Raw genomic sequence first — 24691 nt, forward strand, 5'->3', positions numbered from 1 at the left:
ACTCTCGCGGCCCGGTACCAAGCGACACACGGACCGATACCAGTTGTGACCGCTGCACTAAAGAATTTAGGATAAATACAGTCACGTTACAAGGAATGTATACACCTTGGGCATGGTGGTGGAGGGATGATTTGGGCTTCTTTTGTAGTCACAGGACATGGGAAACATGCAGTCACTGAATCAGCCATCAACTCCTGTATACAAAATAATTTTAGACTCAAAACTAGGGCTGTCTGTTTGACGGCTAAAGCTTGGCCCAAATTAGGTCATGCAACAGGAAAATGATCCCAAGCACAGCAGCTAATCTACAACAGAAAAGAAAAAGAAAATCAATTTGTGGCAACAGCCACAAATTGGACCATAAGAGAGCTGTGTATAAAGATTATCCACAAATCTTGATCAGCTGTAGCAACATTGTAAAGAAGAGTGGGACAAAATTCCTCCACTTGAAGTCTGAGACTGATAAAGTTATTATTTCAACTTACTTTAAGTTGTTGCTGTAAAAAGTGGACTGTACTTAATTTTCCAAATTACTTCTGCATTGCGGTGTAACTTAAAATAAATAATGATAGTTTAATACATAATACATTAGAACTGAAAGAGGGTGCAGTTTCTTTTTAACTGTAGATTTAAGCTGTACTAGTAAATACTAGAAGTATTGCTGGAGTGATATAGTTGGGCCTATTGGTAATTGTGGGTGTCTGTCACTCACGTCAATATTTTGTATAACACCATTTAGACTCAAGTCTGTTCTGAGCAGTTTCAGGTAACCTAGACTTTCTTTTAGTGAAGAACCAAATGCATCTGACTTTTCCCCTCTTGACTATTGATTGATTGACTATATATTATTAGCACAAAAAGCTGTTTGCTAAAGAAATTCTGATTTGGACCCTTGAAAGCCTAACCTTTAATTCTCCAAATAACACTTCGAGCTCAACCAGAAAATCAAAACATACATGAATACCTTAATCAGGGTAGTCTTAAAGTTATATTTATATTATATTTGCCAGTATAGTATCTCTCTGTTCACTCGCCCACATGACATAAAGTAGCTCCCAGGAGATTCAGGATCATGGTGAGTGATGTGGGTGGCTCGCCTTCTTTGATTTAATAAGTACATGAGTAATAAAATATTCAGTAAAAAAAACGTGTGGTTCATAACAGTTCAGGGTTCATTCTTTCTTCAAAAGTTGAATATTTGCTTGCTGTAAAGGGAATATGATCTCAGTGGTGACAAATATTGTTACTCACCAATGACTGTGCACCATGTGAAAAGAGGACGGATTTTTTACGTGGTGTTTTTGTGGTATTCATTTAGACGGGGTGGGGGGGGGGATAATTGAATCATGATCTATACATCATTTCACGTTCCTTCATTCCATCCCTTTTCACTCTGATGCATTTTCCACAAATATGCTCACACAGCTGTGAATAATTGCAGAAAATGTACATCTGTCTTCAAACTACAGTACAGCACTGACTCACAGCTAAAATTTACAGTTAACTTACCTTGACATTTCACATCAGTGGCTTTTTCAGCTCTTTTGTTCCAGTTTCACATCAGCATACAGACAACATGTAACTGAGTTTGTCAAACTCAGGTTGACACCCAGCGCTTTGATCATAACCATGTGATGAATTACAATGAAACAAGTACCGTGCTTGCTGAATAATGATATTTCTTTATTGTCAGTAGAGTTGCAAGGTAGTAGAAAGAGGCCAGCATATTACAACTATTACAGTTATCATATTAGTTCATAAGCACCTTTGTCTAATAATTTGAAAGGTGAAACATTTCAGATTCACTTGGACAACAGGCAGTGTGAGACATGTGATTTAGTCCCATTCTCTTAAGCACAAGAGCTTGCATGTCTATGAAGTTTAGTTTAATATATATTTTCAACAGTTCTCAGACTTTTTTTCCATGTTAACACCAAACAAGCATTTTCCAAGTTTCTCTTGTTACTGTAAATATCGTGAATATGCTATCGTGTGATCCTTGAAGTGTTCAGTTTCAAGTGTTCTGTGTCGCTTAAGAGAGCCAAGTTCAAATACAAATTCCTGCATGGGGAATCTGCCTTAGGATGTTTTCTAATATGTGACAAAGGAAAAGAGCCAAAAACAGGAAAAACACTCTTATTTCCCTCTGACAGGCCACATAATAGGCAATTAGTTTGTGAAATCGTCTGGGTGGGGGGGATGGGCTCAATTGTTTGTTCCTCTTGCAACGAGGCGAAGCAGCCGCTGAATCTTTCTCCGGGCATTGTAGTTCTTGAACGCACCCACTTTTCTCTCTGCCTTTCTGTCAGGCATCCATAAAAAGCTGTTTTTGCCATGAGGTATAAAAATAACATCGTGATTCTTGTGTGTAACAGGATGTGAATAATAAGCAGGGAAACAAACACAAGGAAGGAAAAAAATTTTAAAGAACTCTTTACAGTGGACACACTGTAAGTGTTTATCAGATTTTCAGGATTTTTATGACATGGACTGCAGGGTGGACATGATACACATGCTCACGGGAAGCTAGTAAATCCATTTACGAGAAATGTGGTGTTACATTTGTGTGTGAAGGTAGTTTCAAGCACTTGGCTGCGGTCAGTGTGTTAGTAACAAGTACTGAATGACGTTTGCGATGCATGACTCAAAATCTTCAGGGTAACATAACCTGGACGTCCAAGAGACTTAATCATAAGTCTTTTGATTTTAAGCTTCCAAACAGGCTTGACAGCAGTGAGTCATGGTTTCACATAGACTTTAGCCTTTTTAAACCAACTTGTGCTGCCAATCTGCCCTTCTTTTCCCAGACAATAAATCTGCATCTAAACATTTTCTAACACTTGTAGGGAAAACTGCATATCTCTGCATAAAGCAGCAAATACACATGAAATCATCACATCATAGTAACGGCGACTGGCTTACTTTGATTTGATTGATGTAATTACAATCAAAATTGTGATTGTAATTGCACCACAGTAGCAAGATTTAAAGAATGGATGTTTACAACCGTCACTCTAGGAATGTCAATCACTTTCTCTGTGTCACTGATTGAAATATGTACAACGTCTAAATGGAATACAATTACATTTTGTACAAACATTCATTATTTGATGATTTCTAGAATTTTCCTCCAGCTCTCCTGTTGAAGTTGAAAGCTGCAGGACGATTGAAACGTTTTCATAAATATAGTATGATTTGCTGTAATTAGTACAAGTCCATCATACACTGAAACTAATGCATTGAGCAAATTCTCCATATTCACAAGGCAAATTGTTAATGTAGGAACATTTTTTTTCTAGATTGAAGGGTTGACACCAGTTATATAGGGGACATTTTATGACACTGAATGATGGTGTATGTCGTTTTCCATCCCTGAAGTCCTGCCCATGATTCCTGAGCTGTGTATATAACTATATATTACCGCAGTGTGTCTACCGTATAGCTACGATGCAATTTCCACTGCCGCTCTCTCTCTCTTTCTGTCTCCGCATTGCTTGCTGTCTTTCTCGCTTTTACCCACAACCTGAGGCAACAGCTTTTGAAGAGATTCAATTTGAAATACTGGCTTGCATATTTCACGAGCCCATCCTGTTTTTATACCCTGTACTCTATTGTTGCTGGGAAGCTGTTTCATTGACATTGCATGGGAATGCCTGTGGTTACTGGTCTCTGTATGTACTTTCATACTGTATGTGCTACTAGTTTGTTCCTTCAACCTTCTGGGGTGACTATCCTCTTGTTTACTCTTGAAATTCAACACGATAAAGAAAACTCTGGCTTTTTTCTCTTTATAGCAGGAGGCAACGCGCTGTTTGTGTTGCAACTCTTTTTGCATTCTCACCTCAACCTGCAAAACCTGTGATACAAATCGTTGGCCCATAGCAAAGGACCCAAGAGCCTGTGTGGGATTTTAACAAGAGCCAAAGGGCCATTCTTTGCTTTCGGAGACACAAACTGGTTGGCATTGATCTTAGTCCTCTGCTTATTCTGCTTGCTCAGAATGTGGGGATCAAATGTTTTCCTCTTTCATGCTAAACAGTTGTATTTATGAGCTCTGTCCTTCCACCCAAGTGAGCACAGTATTGACTGGCATCTACATAATCAATCAATTCAAGATTGATCACAGCACAAAGAAGGGTGATGCCCCACACCATGCATCACTGCATGTCCACTGAAGGTGAATTGCATAGGGTAGGTTTCATCAGCCATTTAAAAACAGCCTTTTTTGGTGAAGAGAAAATTTTACTGCATCTTATAACAATTTTAATAACATCTTCTTGTAAAAAATGAATTCAAAATGAGCTTTTCTGTTAAGAAAAGAAAAGAAAAAAGAAAAGGAAGAAAAAACAATACACAGATACTTTTTAACCATGTGAGTCATCTGTGGCTATCTCATGATTTAACCATGTCATGTCTATATTTGTAATCCATCCTACACTGAAGCCTCTCTCACAAGAATGGACAAGAAAGTGCTGCCAGCTTTCTGTAAATTACACAATATGCAGAAAGCATAAAAAATGATTTCTCTGTCCCTCTCCGGACTTTTTTCTCCTTTGAAACAAGAGGGTGGCTCGCACTGATGGCGCTGCAGACGTGTGTGTGTGGGCAGCTGATAAATGTCTCCAGTGACCTTGATCATTGAAAACAAAGACTGAAAGACAAGATATATGGCTCTGAAGAGAGGCCAGATGGATGTCTTTAACTCCAGAGAGAAAATGCAGTATTTATGTTTTTTGTAACTCTCTATACTTGTATATTGCACACAGTATGAATAACAGGAAAGTAGTCAGGCATTAAACGACAAAACAAAACAGCATTTATACTAAAAAAAAAATGGTTTGGTGTAAATACTGCAAAAACCAAATATTAAAAATCAGTGGTTTTGTTTTTAGTAATCTAGCAGCCTGACTGTAGGGATGGCAATGCTGCGTGTCTATGGCCCATTTTAGTCCACACTTTCAGACACTTCCAGATCATCCGAGATTCCTCTGCACTGCACCCAAAGAATGATTTCTTGACTTCTGTCAACCTCACTCATCAACAACCACATTAAAGTTTCATAGCCCAATACACTTGCATCATCAATTTTACCGTACAAACAATAAAAATGTACACACTAACTAACTAACTGATACAGTTCCTGGAGTTATCTTTAAAATGGAGTGCTATCTGTCATGGAAGGAATCAGATATGACTTTCTACTGCATCCAAGTATTCCTGATAGGAACTTGAAACATCTGCTAAGCATACAGGACTTTGGGCTCAAATACACACCATTAAATTTTATATGACCATGAAATTTAACAGCTTTGATCATTCCGGTTTAAATTTGTCAGTGTTAACACACTAAGATGACAAACATGGTAAAAATTATTGAGGTTTCTCGTGTTATTCAATGCATAAATTACTTAAGAGTCATCCTTCCATCCACCAAATACTTACTTAAGTACTCGTCTAGAAAAGGAGGTTTGCTGTCAAAGTAAAGTTCTCCAGCCAACGTGTTTCAAAAGGTGTAACTTTTAGTTTGAACGCAAAAAATATTAGCTTGAGTGTTTGAAGACCATACATTCAAGCTATGACTACAGCAATATGCTAGCAGTTGGGTCATTAATAATACAATGAAATAACAGGGAGCTTTTTGTCCACTGGTTGGAGAATACACAGTTTTTTGCTAGCAACAGCCAGTTGCCAGATGGTCACAGACCAGTCTCTAGGTCTGTGAATAAATGGGGCTTTATTCACTTGTCACACATGGAAAATCACTGATAATTAAGCATCATAAAGGGTCATGTGTCTGCAAAACTTAAGTATCTGTTAAACCTGCATGTTAACGTCATTGTTAGCATTGTAGCGACTTTATATTGCCATTTAGCTTTTAGCAGTTAAAGTCTCACTAAGCCAGCATAAGTTGGTCAAATTCCAAATGTACATTGATATATTTAGAAATTTCTTAAAACTAATGGAAATCACTTACTTTAGAGTCAGCATTTAACTCAAAATCTTCAGATGTCCTGAAATGATAAGCCTCTATGGGTTTAGCTTACATTCCCAGTAAACTGACTTTCATAGTCAAGTTAGTGAAACTTGTCTTTAACTTGTATATATAAAGCATTTGACATGGGTCCATTACAGTCATAAAGTTTAAGTGAGCTATGCACCCTTAAAATCTGCCCCATTTTTCTCATTTCCAATGCAATATACATCTCATAACTGCGCCATAATGCCAGCAGACACATCATTCACTGTACTCACACTCAAGGTCTCCCACTTATAGCCCTGAGCAGTCACATCAGCATATGGCATTTTAAAAGTGGCACACTGAGTAAAAATCAGTGGAACGTCCCCTGTTGAAGCATTGTGAATGTTCATGGTTGGCAAGGGGTTAGGTCATAGATTAATGATGAAAAAGGCGGAAATGTGTCATGCCGTTTTTTTTTTTTTGTTTGTTTTTTTGTTTTGTTTTTTGGTGAAGAAAAATGATTAATCTTGACCTGGTGATTAGAGAGGACCTGGGCCTTTGCTGCTAATTGGCTGGAAGCTGACATTGTGCATTTTAATAGCTGTTGTTTCTTTATCTGGGCTTAGTGCCTCTAAACAGTTTCAGAAACACTTCAGAAACTTTTTCTTTCCGTCAGTGTGAGACTGAGGTCAGTTGGCTGCAATGCAGCATATTTCTTTGGCTTAAGTGTGCAGCACAATAACCTGGAAAACGTAAGAAAATCAGTTTTTTCCTCAGTGCCCTCCTGTTCAGCTTCAAGTCTCTTTTGTATATATGACACTAAGTCATGCATTCCCTGTTTGCAGCGACTGTGATGAATTTCAAATACACTTGAGCAAATTTGCTCCATACATCATCCTCACCATGCATTCGAAGGGAGAAATATGCTTATTTATGCAGAGGCTTCTGCTCTTCAGCCTGCCCTTGTTTTCTGCCTGATGAACTGATTAATTCTCTGGGAGCAGTATGAGAAACATAGGGTAGGCACTGAGTGAAGAGGAATTCAGCAGAGGTGACAACGGAATTCATTTCTGTTTAATTTAAGGAATGATTTAAGTACAAAGAAAATTAAGCCAAAAATAAAATGCTTGCTAACTGACAATACACATGTTCAGTGCAAGCCGCTCTTCTAAATTCAAGCAACCATAGCTTAGCTTCTTCTTCAGGGATGTTATTTGCTGTGACTTCTGCTGATGTGGTTTTGCTCACATAATGCCCTCTTCAGCAACTCCTTGGCTGCAGTCCACCAGAGGATAGACCCTTTGAACCCCAATGGTCACACAGTCCAATAACTCATCTCTCCTGCTGCACACCTCTGTGGGGATGATGCAGCAAAAGCTCTGCGGTCAAGGTTAATGATCAAGTAAAACTAGCATGAGGCAACTGAGTTCACAGCGGGAACATAATCAGTGCATCGCTTATTTAAAGAATGTTGTCACTGTCCAAAATACAGGCTGTCCAAATAACATTAACTTTCTTTGACCCTCCTGAACCCCAGTTTTTACAGAGAAAATGTGCTTATGGTGCACTTTTCTAGTTGAATAAATCTTGAAAAATAAAGTAACTCAAGCATTAACATCAATCTATTAAGGCCCCCCACGCCTTCTAACCCCCCACCATTACAGTGGAAACTTTAATCCAAATGAAACAGTCCCTGTAATGGATAATCTCCACAGAACTGACTGGTATAGCTTATTTCTTAATTCGAGTTTACTCCCATTGTTCCTAAACTTGTAATAGGTTTACATTTCTTCATATTTGCTTTCTTGCCAAGAGTCAACTGTAACAATTTACTGTAAAGCTTTCTTCACGAATGCAGTTGAATACTGTAAATCAGGATGTTTTGGGAAAACTACTAACATTAACATACTGTACATTGCTTACAGTAGCGTTACAGTATTTAGTAGTCTGGTATTTACTAGAGTCATTCCTAGTCCTATTCCTAGAGTCATCCAAAGAAAAACTTTAAAAGAGCTTCACAAGCCCTGGAAAATTGTTGCTTGAGATTACTTTACAATTATAAAAAAGTCTGGCCCCTTGAAAGTAAATATAAAGAAATAAGTGGTGCTTCAAAACTTTTACACAGTAATGTATTTATTCATTTTATGTAATGAACTGCAAATACAATTGTATTACAAATACAAATTTGTAAATTTATAAATAAATAAATGTAAATAATTGCAAAGCGTAGATTCTATATACAGCAGTGTAATAGTTTGCAGACTATAGCAGCTACACTTTAAAATTTTCAGTATTTTACTTTAGTTTCACACTTCAGCTGATCTGCAACAGCACAAAAGCTGGTTAGAGAAGTTGAGCACAGACATAGGAAAACTTCTAGTGCTCACAGAACCGCCAGATATCTCATTTGTTTTATCCCTACAAAATTTTATGTGTAAAAACTTTAAAACTGCTTAGCAAATGGGTATTTCCAAAAAGTGACAGTTTCTTTAATCTTTCTTCATCTCAGCCTGAAACTAAAAATACCATGTTATATAGAAAAAGTACCCCCAGATTATTCTCTTCCATTTAACTTAAATAATTTTACATCTTCCAAATGCATGTGCTCTTTTTTGCTTACATCTTAGATGTGGCAGCCAATGTGAATGAATTACCGATACCCTGGACTTTAAAACCTGATATACTTCCATGTTGCCTGCAGTCAGTGTTGCTTCGTGTCGGAAGAACACAGAAGAACACGGAAGAACCGCTGCCCTTTTGCTCCCTTTTACCTAACAGCAGAAATAATGGATATCAGTGGAGCAGCATCTCCAAAATGCATCTCCTTGATATTCCTTTGCTAGGACTCAGAAATGGAGCACAGCTGCTTGTGAGCCACTCAGGAGGCTTTTTAGAGGGAAACTAAGATTGCCACGAGGCCAAAAGAACTTTTATGCTTTAGGGGCACACGCTGATGGGACTTACTGATGTAATTTTTCCTATCTTATTACTTTACCTTTTTGTTGGGCAGCATCACCGTAATTGAATTCACAACATTAACACGAGAAGGTGAAAGCATGGTGATGGACCTGCTTTTGTATCTTTTATTAAGGGTGTTGTCATACCTGCTGTGTTTAGTCCATTTAACACGGTAATCGCATTTGAGCAAGTGCACCGAGACCCTTTTGAGGAGGTGGTCTCGGTGCAGTTCCCAAAACTTCCCATAGCCACATATGCTTTAATGTAATGCAGCAAGGTACTATAGATGCGCAAAGGTCTGTATGGTCTAGTAACTAGCTGTGAAATGAACCTAAATTCTCCATGTTCTCCTATATTGCAGGTACAACACCTTCTTCCAGTATTTACTTTTATTACTCCTGCCTCAGACGCTTCTGCAATAAAAGAACTGAATAGTCTCACTTGATGTGTAGTGACGCATTTTTATTTGCTTGGGGTACACTTGGATTTTTCACTGTGTAGAAACACAACAAACCATGGGGAAAAGCCACAAGTTTGCAAACCCATCAACTATTCGGACCAGAGTAAATAAACTATAGGTGGGAAATCGCCCCGAAATGCAGTAATTAAATTACTCTAATTAAAGCAAGGAATCAGACTAATTAACCAATCTAATAACTTTCCAGTGATGGAAATGGAAGATTAGAAAAAGATAAATGAATATTGAGATTAAATGAAAAGGTCCAATTTAAACTATACCTTGAGTACTTGAAGGTCAATTTTTATTGGAAAACATGAATAAATCTTGCAGAGTGCCCAGGTAATTAACATTTAAATGGAAACAATAATTGATATCTAGAGAATCATTGTTTCAGAATATGGGCTGTATGTGAGCTATCGTAAACTGAAATAAAATAGTCCATTTGGAACAGAGACAACCCGCACCTACCTGATTGGTATTCTTGCATTTCAGACATTTTCTTTAATTTGGCCTCTTATCAGGAACAGAAGGATTGCCCTGTTTCTCATACCGAAGCTGTAAGTGCGATAGAGACACTCTTCCATAATGTGGATATTGCCACACTGTGATGAGCCTGTGGAGTCATCTGGCTAAGATTTCTAATGAATCTCAAAAACTATATGATACCTGTGGTGTTTGACGTTTTTAGCTTGTGATCAAAGTTTAACTTCATCAGATTCGAGGTGTTACCTCCTTTGCACAGTATCACCTTAAAGCACTTGTGGCAGGCTGCTGAGTTTGCATCTTTTGCTGTGAAGTACAGCAAGACTTTTGACGGCTTCACCTTGGGCATTTTTAATCTGTAGCTCTGCTCTAAAAGAACGTACGTACCTGGGCCCGCCTACTATCCTTGGAAAGGTAAAATGATTGGCTAGAATCCAAAGTGTATGACGTCTCAGGAAAAAAAAGCACAGAAATAAAGCACCAAAATGTGCGCTGCTTTTCGGTCTGGTTACTACCGTTTATGTATGGCACCGGATACCGGTACCCATCCCTACTTCTCAGATTTATCTTTTAACTCTTTGGAGGGTGTCACCGGGCTAAAATACTACTAGTACTTTTGACACACAATATTAACAATTAAGTAACCTGATAAGCACTCTTAGAAATAAGGGTACAGCAAAAGTCATTTTCTGTCCAGTTTCTATACAAATGTACCCTGGTGACCAGAGTTCAAGGTAACTCCTGTACTTTTCCCAGGCAGAAATTACAAAACATTTTGTACTTGGAGATTTTATGGCTTTCCAGTTTTCTTATTCATTTAAGTTAGATAAGTTAGATAGAAGTTAGTGTTTTCTCTGTGCCAAGTGGGGTTTATCCATGTGCTCTGTCCAATGACATCCATGTTATGCTAAATAGTTTAAGTTGGCTGTAGTTGCACATGTGATAAAGCTTTGAGTGCTGTATAAGACAAGGAAAGTGCTATACAGCTGTGAGTTCGTTTCCAAGAATCTGAATGAGTATTGATTAAATAATGATATATACAAAAGAAGAATAGAATGCACACTCCTGTATCCAGGTTCATTTTTGTGCTGTAGCATTAAGGTGCAAAATTGACATCGGAGCTTTAAGATCGGTTTCTGTGAGATACAAACAGCCTGTCAAGGGTAGAAAAGGAGTACCTTAGGGGGATACAGCCCTAGTGACAAGCCATTGTACCTCTGAAGGAACAATATGGTACTTTATATTCTGTAAGAGAGTGTAGAGTATCATAATATCTCAGTCACCAAGCTCTCTGTAGAATATCTTATTTTCCTTTGATGCAGTAAGTACATTTTGCTGACTTCTGTACTATTACTTCATGCAGTACAGAAACAAAGGGCCTGTCCTTAAATATAAAGACATGCATGTATTAATAGAGATGTTTCCAGACTTTGTAATACTGCAAAATAAGTCAAAGGAAAACTACTCTCTCATGCATCCCGATTCAATTTAACGCCTGTAAATTGTATAGTATTTTGCCTTCTGTACTGAATTTCATTCAGATTGTTTAAGGTGCATGGATTGTCTTTTTATTTTACACAAGTGGAGATTCCCTTTCTATGAGCCTGATATTAGCGGTTGTAGCCCAGCATGCAGCATTAGCAGATGGCCCCAAACTCGCGTCACACCACTGTACCGGCCTGTTCGCAATCACGGCAGTGAGAGCAGGAGATGTCAGTGGACACTATAATTATATTCTGGATGAAAAGCATGGAGGCCACTGCGCTCATCCATCTTCAGAACTGACATGTGGAAAAACTGGGAAATGAGAGGAAGCATCCAGACCTTGTCCTTGCCTTGTCAGTCACTTTGATACATAGAACAGCTCAATCCCCTTACCTGGGAAAGACAGAGCAGCAGGAAAACTGCATATATATATATATATATATATATATATATATATATATATGTGTGTGTGTGTGTACATACCATATGTGCATCTGTTTGGATGCGTGTGTGCGAGAGGCATGGTTGGAAAGAGAGGATGACAAGATAGATAAAAAGGATAGAAAAAGTTGATATGCAGAGGGAATGTCAGTCCATCTGAAGGAATGTGAAAACCCAAATGAGACTGAACTAACTCTTGAGCTTATATTCGCTTTATAAATGCATACACATCCATACGCAATATGTTTTCAGTGACTGCGTTCGTTTTTCATGGTTATTTGTGTCTCTTCAAAAATAATTCCCTTTGATCACCTGTTCCTTCTTTTTTTTTGTTCCTTTTATCGGAATCTGACTTTAATCCAGCTGCATGCCGCCTGTTGGTTGTCTTAATATCTCTCACCATAACGGGGGCTCTAGCAAAATGCAAATCGGGACGACTGCATTTAGATTCATAACAATGAAAGGAAACATTGTAAGCAGGGATCATGGCAGGCTCTCTTCCCCTAAAAGAAGTCTTCTGTTTTTTCCAGGCAGGTCTATTTTCTGCATGAGAAAAAGCTCACCTGCAGCTGAATGTTGAAGCAGCACACTTTCCCTCTTCATTATTCATTGCTCATATAAGCTCTATTTTAGAAGTAGCAGACCTAGCTATACCCATTCCCAGAATACTTTTTTCTCAAGCCTATGTGCTGCCATATATATATATATATAAAAAAGAAAGGTTTTTGTTGCCATCAAATCTTTTTTTTTTTTAAATTATTAACTCTTTACATTAGCAGAAATGCAGTATATAAGTATGCTTTTATTAATGAAGGCTTTTTTTAGACAACTTAAGACACAAACTAAAAGTTTATTGTTGCAGAGCCCTTTGTCTTCCTCTGAAGAAAAATCGTGTTGACTTTCTTCTGAAGTTCTGCATCAAAAGTGGTGATTTTATGCTCAGTGATTCAATTCTTATCACCGAATCCAATAATGGGGGGGGGGGGGGGCAAACAACATGCCCAGTTGTTATCACAGTTACTTTTAGCTGGTGTGCAAAACCGGCACAAATTCAAAGTAAGTCTTTTGGGAAAATCTGCTGATACATGTTGTTCTTATAATAAACAGAAACAGAAACATCATTGTGTCTTTCAAACTTCATCAATATGTAATCAAAGATTAGTCAGTCCCATGTGTTTAAAGGCACACGTGTGCAAATATAACAGCTACACTCTACACAGCTGGGTTTGTGGTCAATATCACTTTTTTTTTTCTTGAAGGCACTTTTTTGTACGTCTAAAAGTGGCAGAAATAGTCCAACTGAAAGAAAGAAAAATTGGCAGTGAGAGCAGTTTAAACCATGCTTACTTTTATCTTCAACACAGATGCCAGTGTGTGTGCATTTCCATTTGAACATCCCAATGCCCCAGTTATCAGGGTGTGACGGAAAGGTGTTTCAGAAGCTTCTTGACCGTCTGACAAGCACTCCTGATAAAAGATACTGCAGATTAAGTGCAGCCTTACTGAGCCGCTAACATGACTGCTTAGTCATGTTCTTCTATCAGCTGACAGGGGAGCATTGAAAACTGCTCTCAAGGTGATGTCAGTTAGATCAAAATGTCTTCAAACACATTAGATGATTAGAGAAACAGCTGGTATTTGGTATGTGGACAAAAAGTATATAAATATATTATTTGTTCCTGTATATTACATGCCTATTACACCTCTTTTTGTTTTAAAGTGTAAAATGACACCTCCAGTACACTCCAACATACAAGTATTCACACAAGCAGGCACACATTTAGTGACATTTGTTTTGGCTGCATGACTGTCCCCCCTACGTCTGTGTGTGTGGGAGCGTGTGTCACTATTGGCTGTTAACTATCTTGTTTTTTTTTCACATTTTCTCTTCTAAAGATTTTGCTGTAAGAAGTAATGCCTTGATCTTTTTCTTTCTTTTTTTTAACTTTTGTACACTGTGGTTTTATAAGCTGCTCTGTGCTTTATGTTTTCCTGGTTTTCATTGTCTGTCAGTGTCTAGACAGACAAGAAAGGCATTCATAACAGAGCAGGCAGACAGATGAACTGTTGAGTGATGAGGCACAAAAAAGAAAAAAGAGAGAAAGGGTCAACATCTTACCACTAACCCAGGCAGCCTGGAGAAGAGGTCAGAGCTCACCACGGATGCAGCAGACACCTCACTCTGCATTTTCTCCTCCTTTCTGCAGCGATGACCTTTCTCCAGACTCGTCTATGGTTCAGGAAGGGAAGGGAGGAGAAGGAGAGCTGCAGAGTGAGGCCCAGTCACAGCCACAGCCACAACCCGAACTGCAACCGCAGCCCCAACAACAGCAGCAAGAGACTCAGCCACAGACTCAGCCAGCACAGCCCCAACCACAGACTGAGCCCCAACCGCAGATTCAACCTCAACCTCAACCCCAACCCCAACCCGAAGTCAAACCTCAGCCAGAACCTGAGCCGAAAGCCCAGCCTGCACCAGAGCCCGAGCCTCAGCCGCAAGTCAAGGCTCTGAGCGAGGCGGCCCCACAGGAAGCCCCTAAAGCCCCTTCGCCTTGCAGAGAGGAGCAGACGGTTGCAGAGAAAGAGAATCAAGAGTCAGAAGAAGTTGTGGAGGCAAAGACAAAGCAAGAGGTAGAGGAGGCGCAGGCCAAGCCACGCGAGGGTGAAGCAGCACAGGAGGAAGAGGACGAGGAAGGGGGAGGAGCAAAAGGAGGTGGCCCGGGGAGGAGAGCCAGTCTGCACCACACAGCCTCGCCCTTGAGGGTGCAGCGCAACGGGGCCGGCTCGCACTCCGCCGCCTCTGACTATGAGCTCTCGCTTGACCTCAAAAATAAGCAGGTAGGGTTGTGTTGGGGTTGGGAGGGGGCGGGTTGAGTGTTGGTGTGTTGTGTTTGGGAGAGGGAGGGGGAGGGCAGGAGGTGCAGTAGCTTGGCTTGTGTGTATTGTACGTCCTGTGGTCTGACATTTTTGTGGTGTTTCGTTTTTTTTTTTTGTCTGAAGAGAAGGTCAGGTGGTTTGTGGTCAAAGCTGGTGTCTGACTTTTTAATTTTATTTTAATTTTTAAAATTTGTTCGTTTATGTTTTTGTTCGTTTGATGTATTGATCCCTATTAGCGCTTATGGGCTGTCAAAAATATTTCCTTTTCTCCATTATCATAAACCATCATCATCAATGCCATGTCATCACTTCATTGACATCCTCAGTTGTCTTCATCACCAAAACCGGATTGTTTTTTTCAAACTGTTATTTTCTGAGAATACACTAAACAGTTTTCAGGTGCAGGCTGCTTTACTATTCTAGCAAGGATGCACAATTACCCGTCAAAGTCGATGTAAAAACAATGTCACAAAATGCAAGTTTGTATTTGCATGACTCCTTTAAAATTTATATATTTTCTAATGCTTTATATTAATCAGTGGATGGTGAAAAGCCTTAACATTTGTGGAGAATAAAAGCACATTTCATTGCAGCGAGTTAAACCGACTTTGTCCTGAACTGTAAAAAGTGACTGTTTTTCTGCGTGCATTTTCATGTTCTCGTGTCTGTGTTCTTATCACGCTGTTCATCAGGAGCTCAGATATCATCTACATTACATAATCATCAAGAGCCATCAAACATTAATTTTCATTATCATCCATCTAAACAACATTCTTCAGTCCATCGAGCTTCGACAAGGTAAGATGGCAGGTAAGGCCCCTACCTGTGGGGCTCCTCACCGTTTTTGTGCTGGATTAATTATGTAAAAGGGCCCTCCACTGAATTTTAGATCCATTTTAGATTCAGCCTGTAAGAAAAGCACCCTTGAGGGCTGAAAAATGCATTTCCATAAACTGCTGTTTATTTACAGCCTTTCAAAGAGAGTCAGTAACTATAGATGCTGATAAAAGCATGGCCAACTTTGAAGCTAAAATAAACCTGTTTACAGCCGTATATTCTGTTGTCTCTCTAGTTAATTTTCCGTTTCACGACAGTTGTATTGGGGATGGACGTTTTCATAGCTAACTTGTTAAATTATTAGGGCTTGAAGTTACTGATGCATCATTAGGGGCGTGGTCAGTGGGCTGGCTGTTGGCTAGGCTTCACCATCTGCTAAGGTGAAGTGCACTTCTCAATCCGTGTTTGTGGATCTGGTCTTTTTTTTGCGCCATTTTAACAGAGCTATCTAAACAATAACTGCATTAACACACTGCACATGTGCTCCAGTTTTGGTGTATCAAGGTGTAATGTATAAAGCAAGTAACACTGTAGATGGATCTTGCTCACCCAGCTTCCTACTTCTAACTAGCTAAGAACCCGGCACTCCCTTTCTGCTAAAAGAAAACAAACAAATGAGCAAAAAAGAGCTGCAGTAGTAGAATCTGTGTTTTGAATGTGAATCCAGATTTGAAGTTATGATTTTGAAAGAAAGCCATCCAAGACTCCTTTAAACTACCTTGTGGAAGTTGTAATATCAAGTGTAAACTATATCCAGGCCCCCCAAATCTATTCGTTTTTCCGAGTTTCCTTTTCAAATTGCTTCCCTATAATAATGTGCAATACTAATTTCGCTGGGATCCTCTGTATTTCAAGCAAAAACTTGTCAGGCTTGAGCCACTGTAATGTACATCATGCAGGTATTTTTTCCAGGTATTCCGAGTCCCTTGGTTCAATTTGTTTCTTTTCAAGGTACACCTCGGTCCCTCAAGTCTTGACTTCTATTACTGTCCCTGTAAGTGCTGTGCGGCACACTTGGCTGGGCTTAATCAATAACCCAGAACAATCAGTAAACATGGTCGCTCTAGTGTTAAGTGTTTCTCAGAGTCAGAGCACCAGTGACACACTGTGAAAGGAAATTTGCTCACAGGTGACAGGGGAGATGTCATTTGGATTGTGTCCTTCTCTGCCAATACATATTTAAATTCGCAGACTGAGAAGAACACACAGAAAACTGCCAGATAAGCCAGCAAAGCATTCATTCCAAGCCACTGAAACTAATATGTCTGAGCTGGATAGTTTTTCCATATTCGCTCTCTGTCAGCTCCATTTCATTCAGTTTTGATTGCATTTCCTCAGTTGTCACTTCTCTAATTGAGGCTCATGATTCTTTTAACCTTAACGTCTCCTTTTTACTTCCATTTTCTCTCTTTTAATCTTACATCTGAAGGTCCCCCTTCCCTGCTATCTCCCTGTCAACAAGGCTTGAGATACGTGATCAGCTAGATTGATCTTCTGTCTGTACAACCTGGGGTGCAGGGGGCTTGATGGATCTCCAGATCAATGTCAGAGTAATTGGATCTGTGGGGCGATACCTTGATAACTGGGGAAGGACCTCATGATGAAGTATTTGAGCATTAACTCACTTTAGTTTAGCGTTCAACCTCCAGATCCCCCTATTACTTTTTCTCTCTAAATAGGGTTCAATTTAAATACATAATGGTTTAAATTTAAATACTAGTCAATCCATGTAATAATACATACACTTACATGGAAATGTACATTATATTTGTTTTGCTCATAGCTCACTCATATAAGATGAGCCTTTTGCGTTGCCTGCCTAAAGTTGCTGCATACCTGCAAGCCCCTTTGCAACCCTGCTCCACTCAGGCTTGGCATTTTCATGCTGTCTGACTTAATCAGTGTCATATCTGTTGTCACTGATGCTTGCTCTACACTTACACCTGCTTGTTCTGCTGTTTTCCCTGGGGGGTTCTCGCTACAGCTCTGCTGGTTTCCCATGTGTGCACATGGAAGGGCGGGGAATATAGTCTCCAAACATTTTCTTTCTGCCCTTTCAGTTCATTTTTGTCAATTTAAACTCTTCTAGCTACAATCCTAGTCACACACAACTGTGTGTACTTTAAGTTGCTCATAAAATGGAGAGGTCTTGAAGAAGTAAACAACTCATGCAGAATGCACAGCACTTTGTTTTATAATGAGGTGATGTGACTTTTACTTCTGCTCAGTAGCTGCTGCTAATATCTGCTTCAGCAGTTCAGTTTCCCAAGAATCAAAAAGAGCACTGAAAATGGATTTGATGGGCTGCCTTCACTCATAAATACACTAAAAAGTGCAAATGCATGTTATGTATCTCACAAAGCCCAGGTTAGGGTTTATAGTTGTTGGTTTTTTCATTCCACAATAAGATGATCACTTTTCTTCTCTTTAAACAGCTCATGCAAAATTTAGAATTTTAGGGGGGTATTGTTCTGCAGATGTCCGCAGCAGTGGATTACATCTGATTTTGGCCACGCTGGGACTTTTTCCTTGCAGTTTTTGTTTGGCCAAGGCCCATCAGTGTAATTCTATTTTTCTATTAAATTAAGATAGTGTGTGCATTAAAATTTAGTCACCGCTGAGCTTTTTCTGTAAATGACTTTGGTCAAGGACGCATGAGCTAAAAAGATTTCCATCCTCTGATGACATCAAGACTTTTCTATTGTCATCCTCATTTACTCATACAGTCAGCATTAGTTGTGTCCCAGTTTTGCTGTTATATAATCATCTCATTAATCATGCAGATGTTTCAGCGCTGTAAGACTGTGCATGAGCATGAAAGCTAATAATCATGGTTTGAATTTCCACCCCTTATTTCTGCAGCATGTGAAAGATCATCTGCAGTTTTGTTCACACAGCTCAGTCTGTGCCTGCACGTTTAAGGACGAAACTCGACGAATCAGTATTTTAGGGCTGTTTGATTTATGGGGACTGTAAAAAAGGCAGTATTTAATCTCAGGGTGGGTAGTATTTTACAAGTCTATGACATTACTTAGCTTTGCAGGTACAGTTCAGCACATTTTGTGTTCAGAAAAAGCCAAGCTAAGCTAAACTAATATTGCCTCATAGATGAAAGGAAGCAAATAAGAGTGATTCCCAAAAACTGAGTGGATAAAAAGGACATAAATGTTACCACTGAAAAAAGGTGTTTAGAAAGCATTTTAGTCAAAGCTGTCTTCAGCGTTCTGCAGGAATGAATAAGTGAGGTTAACTCATTTTTGATTATCAAGGTAATCGGTATTCTTTAAGAAGCCTTCACATATATAGTTTTACAATTAGGTTTAAATGTCACAAGTTGAATATAGATGAGGCTTTTCTAAGAGGCCATTTGTGATAATGATACCGTAGAAGGAGGTGGAGATAGTAATCATGGCACTTGACTCTAAATGGCAACAACTGGCATTTATTTGCAACCAGTAAAAACAAAACAAAAAAGCTGTGTACTGCACCTTTAGTTGACCTTTCGGTTTTGAGACACATTTCTATTTGAAGCAGAAACTTTCAGACTAAAACATATTCCTTTTCCAAAGCCCCTGGGTATTAATATTTCATGTATAGACAGAGAAAGTATTTCAAACCAAGATATCTATCATCCCGATAGCATCTGAAGCCGAGAACCTGTCTCTGCCTCCGCAGCCCAAAAATATCTGAAATTTGCATTTTGAATTCGCACTTGTGTTTAAGTAAGATCATTATCTTAATGTGCTAAACCTCTATTAAACCCCCTGTTTGTTATGGGTCGTCTATTTGACTTCAAGAGGATTAGAGACCGTGTCCTTGACTTCAAATATTTACATACCCCTTCTCTTCTTTTTGTTCACCTCAAAGTTCAAGTAAAATCTGTTATTGCACACTCTAATTTTATTCTGCGTATTCTGCATTGTGGCACCGCTTTGTGTTGCATAGTTTTTCTCCATTTTTGTCTGCCTCATTCAGAGGGGAACATGAGGTCAGCATGGTGCTGATCTCTCCGTCAGAATCGATTTAGAGACGTGGTGTGAGAGAGCGGTGCCATCGCCGTTTTCTCAGACCACTGTGTCTCCAGAATAATCTCTCCCTCCATCAGCGCTTAGTGAAGTGATCAGAGGTAGAAGTGACAGAGGTCTAATGGGGAAGATTTTCAGCAATGCCATTCTTGGCACGGTCATCTGTCTCAACACCTCTTTCTATACCTTTCTTCCATTCTTTTTTTATACACGTGTCGCCTTTTCTTTTACCACATGCATTACATTTGCAGTGGATTAGCATGCAGCCCTTTAAATGACAGCTAAGGATTTATTAACACACGAAGAAATCAGAGTTTCCTGAATATTTTGCTGCAATTGCTGACTGAGCAGTAAACTGGAATTTATTAGATTCCCCAGTGCAATCGTAACCAAGTGAACCATTTTGCATCACTGTAACTGGTCTTATAGTAACATTAATGGACACAGCAGGCAGTCGCTGTGAGTTAAAATCCCACTGCATGCTACTCTCTGCACCAGTGAGCCAACAAGCTGGCTTTGGAAGACACATCAAAAACATTTTCTCTGTGTCACGAAACTTGACTCCAAATTAACGATGGTTTGTCCAACTGGCAGAAAGAAAAGGTTGAAGGTTTTAGACTTTTTGAATTCAAGTCGTAGTTCTAAGAACCTAATATTTATGCAGTGCAGTTAAACAAGACACAAGTACCACCTACATCTATGCTCTACCTTCACATTACTACTGAGAAATAAACTCATGAGGAAGAATGTAACAGTCTGACATATGTGCAGAGCCACACCAGTACACTTCAGTACCCATAAACCAAGCTGGACTAGTGTTAACATAGAAGGTCAAGGACAGAGTTGCTAAATCTGCAAAGGTCCATCTTCCACTGGGTCTGATGGGTCCTTAGAGATGAAATAAAACAGGTAACACAGACAGAAGCACTGTGCACTGTGTTCTGGAAATGTGCACTTTGCACCTTTGACTGGACTGTCCAGTGAAAGTGGTACACAGCATTTGCAGTTCCAGCACAATCCTCGTTAGAGCTGCCATCAAATCCTGTCTACTTCCCTCACTTTCTTCCTCCATCCATCATGTTCCAGCTCGTCCCGGTGGCTGTAATTCCATCTGAATGGCACAGTGTATCAGATACGCACTCTAATAACGAAAGCAACGTGACCCAAATGCTTTATTCATCATCCTCGACCCGGCTTACGCGGAAGCCAAAACAAACAAGCTCGACTGCTACATTTAATCAAATGCAGCCAAGCTGACAGCCCTTTTTTGCGCATTCAAGGGCACCCCTGCAGTGGAACTCTGCAGAATTTGTTTTGATGAGGGACACCTCTGCGAGTAACGAGGTCAATCATATTACCTCAGCGCCTGTCTTATAAAAAAAAAAAGAGACTACACAATCTCTATTTTAGTTTCCGCACAGTCATGGTGATAACGTCTTGTCGTATTAAGAGTGCATGCAGCACAGAACGATCCAGATTAAAAAACGATGAATATTCAGGCTGAGTTCGACTGGTCTGCAAGGGATGACAGCCACTGAGAAGTCGCCATCAGCAGATACAGTAGAGCTGTGAACCAGCATCCTATTCAAACTCCACCTTAATATTCTCAGTACGTTTCACTTTGCTCACAGAGGCTCTGCAGTGAAATGTAAATGGAGTAGATAAGGTGGATTTTCAGTGTCATTCCACTATTCTAAAGAGCTTTGTATGTGATTCGGTTCCTCCAATGACAATGACAGAGGCTGCATCTTGCTGAATTAACCACTTATCAAAAATTGCAAACCCTACAGCCATTACAGCCTATCAGTGTTTTTTTTTTTTCTTTTGCAGAAGTCTGATGGTTTGGTGACTTTGTCCAGGACTAAAAGGAAAGCAGATTAGCAGCTGAAAGTCACAATTTGATCCTTCTTAGCTGCAGTAACCATTCACTCAATTGCATTTGAATTGACAGGAAGGTTATTTTGTACGGACCAAATTTATCCTCTTGTACACATCACTCTGATATAAGAGTTCAGCTCTAAATCCGTAAGAGAATCAAAGGAGGAAAAAGCAAAGATGTGAATTCTCTCAGATTAATACTTTGCTTTTTATAAAGTACATTTTCATGCAAAATATTTTGAACATTTATGTATTCAGTTTTCCACTTCTTATTTTGCATAAAATTATATTGCTGTTAAGTCATTTCACCAAGGTAGGATTCGTTTGTAGTTGAATCAAGGCAAAGAGGTAGCCTGAGTTTCTTGTTCACCCTTTCATTCACCAGTCTGGATACTCAATTGGTTCTGGTGTAACTGACATCCCAGCTTCACAGACATGACTGAAAGGTAGCCCATCTGCAGCCATTGACTCATAACCTCTAGTCAGGAGAATCGCTTCAGGACATCGTCCTCAGCTGTCCTTTCTGGCATGCAGCCGAACTTCAGCTACATTCTCAGTCCTGGAAGTATTCAGTTTTGTTTAGACAAGCTTGATGGAGCGTGCAGCAGGCAGGATGTATTTGTTGTGAATCCACCAGGCAATTAGCTGCTACAATGCCGACGTGGACTCCATCAGACGTCACACGGACTTTGTTCTAGTGAAGTGACAGAGACACTTGTGTTCTCGCACGCAGCTTCGTGTCTAGAAAAGTTCAGAGCTGCGGTGCATGTGTAGAAATGTCTTGAGTGTTTTTTTTGTTTTGTTTTTTGAAAGAGTCACCCACTCACTCATGAGAGTAAGTGGGTGAGTCTTTCAATGTTTTTTGTAGGTGTTTCAGTCCCTGCAAGGCAAACGTTCACCATGAATGACACTTTCACAAAAATCGTGCTAGTTCTGTTTGTAAAACGGTGGTGCTGTTCTTTCAAAGCTGAAATCTCCTCCATATTAATGCCCTTGATAAAGTAAGACGAGCAACAGAATTATATTCATTGATTTGGTGCGAATGAAAAGGACTTTGGAAGATAAGCGCTCTTTCTGGGCACTTCCAAAGATACCCACACCCTGATTGTTCTGGGAAACTCAAAGAGGTTTCATCTAGTGTTTGAGCTGCTGTCAGATGAGGAGGGCTATATTACATCTCTATCTATTTCCCACAGCATTTGAGCAATTTTTCACAGGCAAGATTAACGGCCTGTTCCGTTTCAGACAATTTAAAGTTGTGTGGAAGACTTCTCTATGGAATTCATGTAGATTATGAGCTCTGTTTGCTGAAGAAATAGCTGGATGCCATGACTCAGCTATTAGTGTGGTTACAGATTCAGGATACATAACAAAACCAGCTGAACCATGACAATATTATTTAGATTTGCTGATCTTTAGTATCTAAAAACAGGCAATGTTTTTTTTTTTTCCAACTAAACAAACGTATTTTTTCTTTAAATCTCCACCTGATTAGTATTCCACCAATGCACGCCTATATGCATTGTACACTTACAAAAAAACATTGAATTATAATAATACTCTTTTACCTATTCGCATGTATCTTGTATTTGTTCAGCAGTTTTAAAAATTATTATACAACTATGACTCTCATATTTGGTCTTAATAATTGCTGTCCTCACTTTTACTATCACTGACACAAAAGAAATGTTTCACCAATTTATTTTCGCTCTGTATGTCTCTTTCCATTTTCTTTAGATCGAAATGTTAGAGCACAAATACGGCGGACACCTCATCTCCCGCCGTGCTGCCTGCAAGATCCAGACTGCCTTCCGCCAGTACCAGCTCAGCAAAAACTTTGAGAAGATCCGCAATTCACTTCTGGAGAGTCGACTGCCTCGACGCATCTCCCTGCGCAAGGTCCGTGTGCAAAATACGGAGGGTTTCTCTGCTGAACGGGCCCTGGCAGAAGGCTGTAACCTGGCAGGCATCCCACTGGTACGCTCACCATCTTTGCCTGCCACGGTTGGTGGCACCCTAACTGACCTGGAAGACTCCTTCACTGAGCAGGTCCAGTCATTAGCAAAGTCTATAGATGATGCACTCAGCAACTGGAGTCTGAAGACCATGTGTTCACTCCAAGAAGGCGGCAACTATCAGTTCAGTGCCGATTCCTTTAGCGCAGCAGCGGCAGCAGGGGTTGGAGGTGGTGGAGAAGGCGGGGGTGGGGACGTGCAAGACTCGGTAATTCATCAGGGCTCCATAGACCCAACCGACCTCTCAAGGAATGCAAGCAAGCTGATGATGGCGTTTCGAGATGTGACGGTGCAGTTTGACAGTCAGAACTTCCGCGTTTCATCTTCAGTTAGGGAATCGTCCACTTCTGTCACCCTCAACAGTGGCACCCAACAAGAAGGAACCTCCAGCACTGTCACCACCACTTCCACGACAGCAAATTCTGCACCAGCCCCTATTCCACCCGGTCCTTCACAAGAACCCCCTCCTCCACCTGCAGACATCCTAGCAGAGCCCAAAGAACTCCCACCCCCACCCCAGGAGCCTCCACCACCACCAGAATCAGAGATAGAAGGCAGCGAGCAGGATGTTGAATTCCCTGCGCCACCTCCTTCTGAAGAAGAGCTTGGGGAGATGGAGCAACCTCCTCTGACCCCTCTGGATAAGATGGCATTCCCCCAAAGCCCAGAGGAGGTTGTTGTGGTGGTACCGCCACCACCAAGAGAACCAACTGTGGCCCCTCCACCACAGGAGACTATAGTGCTGGGTAGCTCTCCTGCGGTGGAGCCTTTGGATGTTAAGAGATGTGGCTCTGAGACGGCAGACAATAGCTCAGAGCAGATGAGCAGCAGCAGCACATCGACGGAGGCACGCTCGACGTCCGAGGCATCGTCCAAGGAAGCATTGCAGGCTATGATCCTCAGCCTGCCACGCTACCACTGTGAGAACCCCGCTAGCTGTAAATCACCCACTCTGTCCACAGATGTCATGAGGAAACGCCTCTACCGCATCGGCCTCAACCTCTTCAATGTGTGAGTAGCAGATTCATTCATTAGTGCTTGTAGTTCTATGGTAACAGAAATTAAAATCAGCTGCCGGTTTGTTGATGAATCTCATTATAATTTATAGCTTTTGAATTAGTGAACTGTTGGGTGTTGAAGTTACGTCATAGTAATATAGTTCTTTTCAGATCTGCTCAAGTTTTTACACTAAAGTTATTGCCAATATTAACACTCTGGTATTCATACTGCAACCACATTTGCAACTTCTGTTGTATTTTCCTGCGTGCCTTCA

The 24691-nt window shown here is 40.1% G+C and overlaps 1 protein-coding gene across 2 annotated transcripts in view; it reads left to right on the forward strand.

Annotated features, from left to right (window-relative positions):
• Window positions 1-24691, forward strand: part of iqsec3a (IQ motif and Sec7 domain ArfGEF 3a) — a 119008-nt gene that overhangs the window by 44945 nt on the left and 49372 nt on the right. For both annotated transcript variants that reach the window (XM_084909545.1, XM_084909544.1), the window contains exons 3-4: window positions 13994-14624; window positions 23141-24429. In XM_084909545.1, the coding sequence (XP_084765671.1) occupies window positions 13994-14624; window positions 23141-24429 (1920 nt within the window). The remainder of the gene's footprint in view (window positions 1-13993; window positions 14625-23140; window positions 24430-24691) is intronic.

The sequence above is a fragment of the Perissodus microlepis genome, chromosome 17 (assembly GCF_051167445.1).
Source record: "Perissodus microlepis isolate ML-2025 ecotype Zambia chromosome 17, ASM5116744v1, whole genome shotgun sequence".
NCBI lineage: Eukaryota > Metazoa > Chordata > Actinopteri > Cichliformes > Cichlidae > Perissodus > Perissodus microlepis.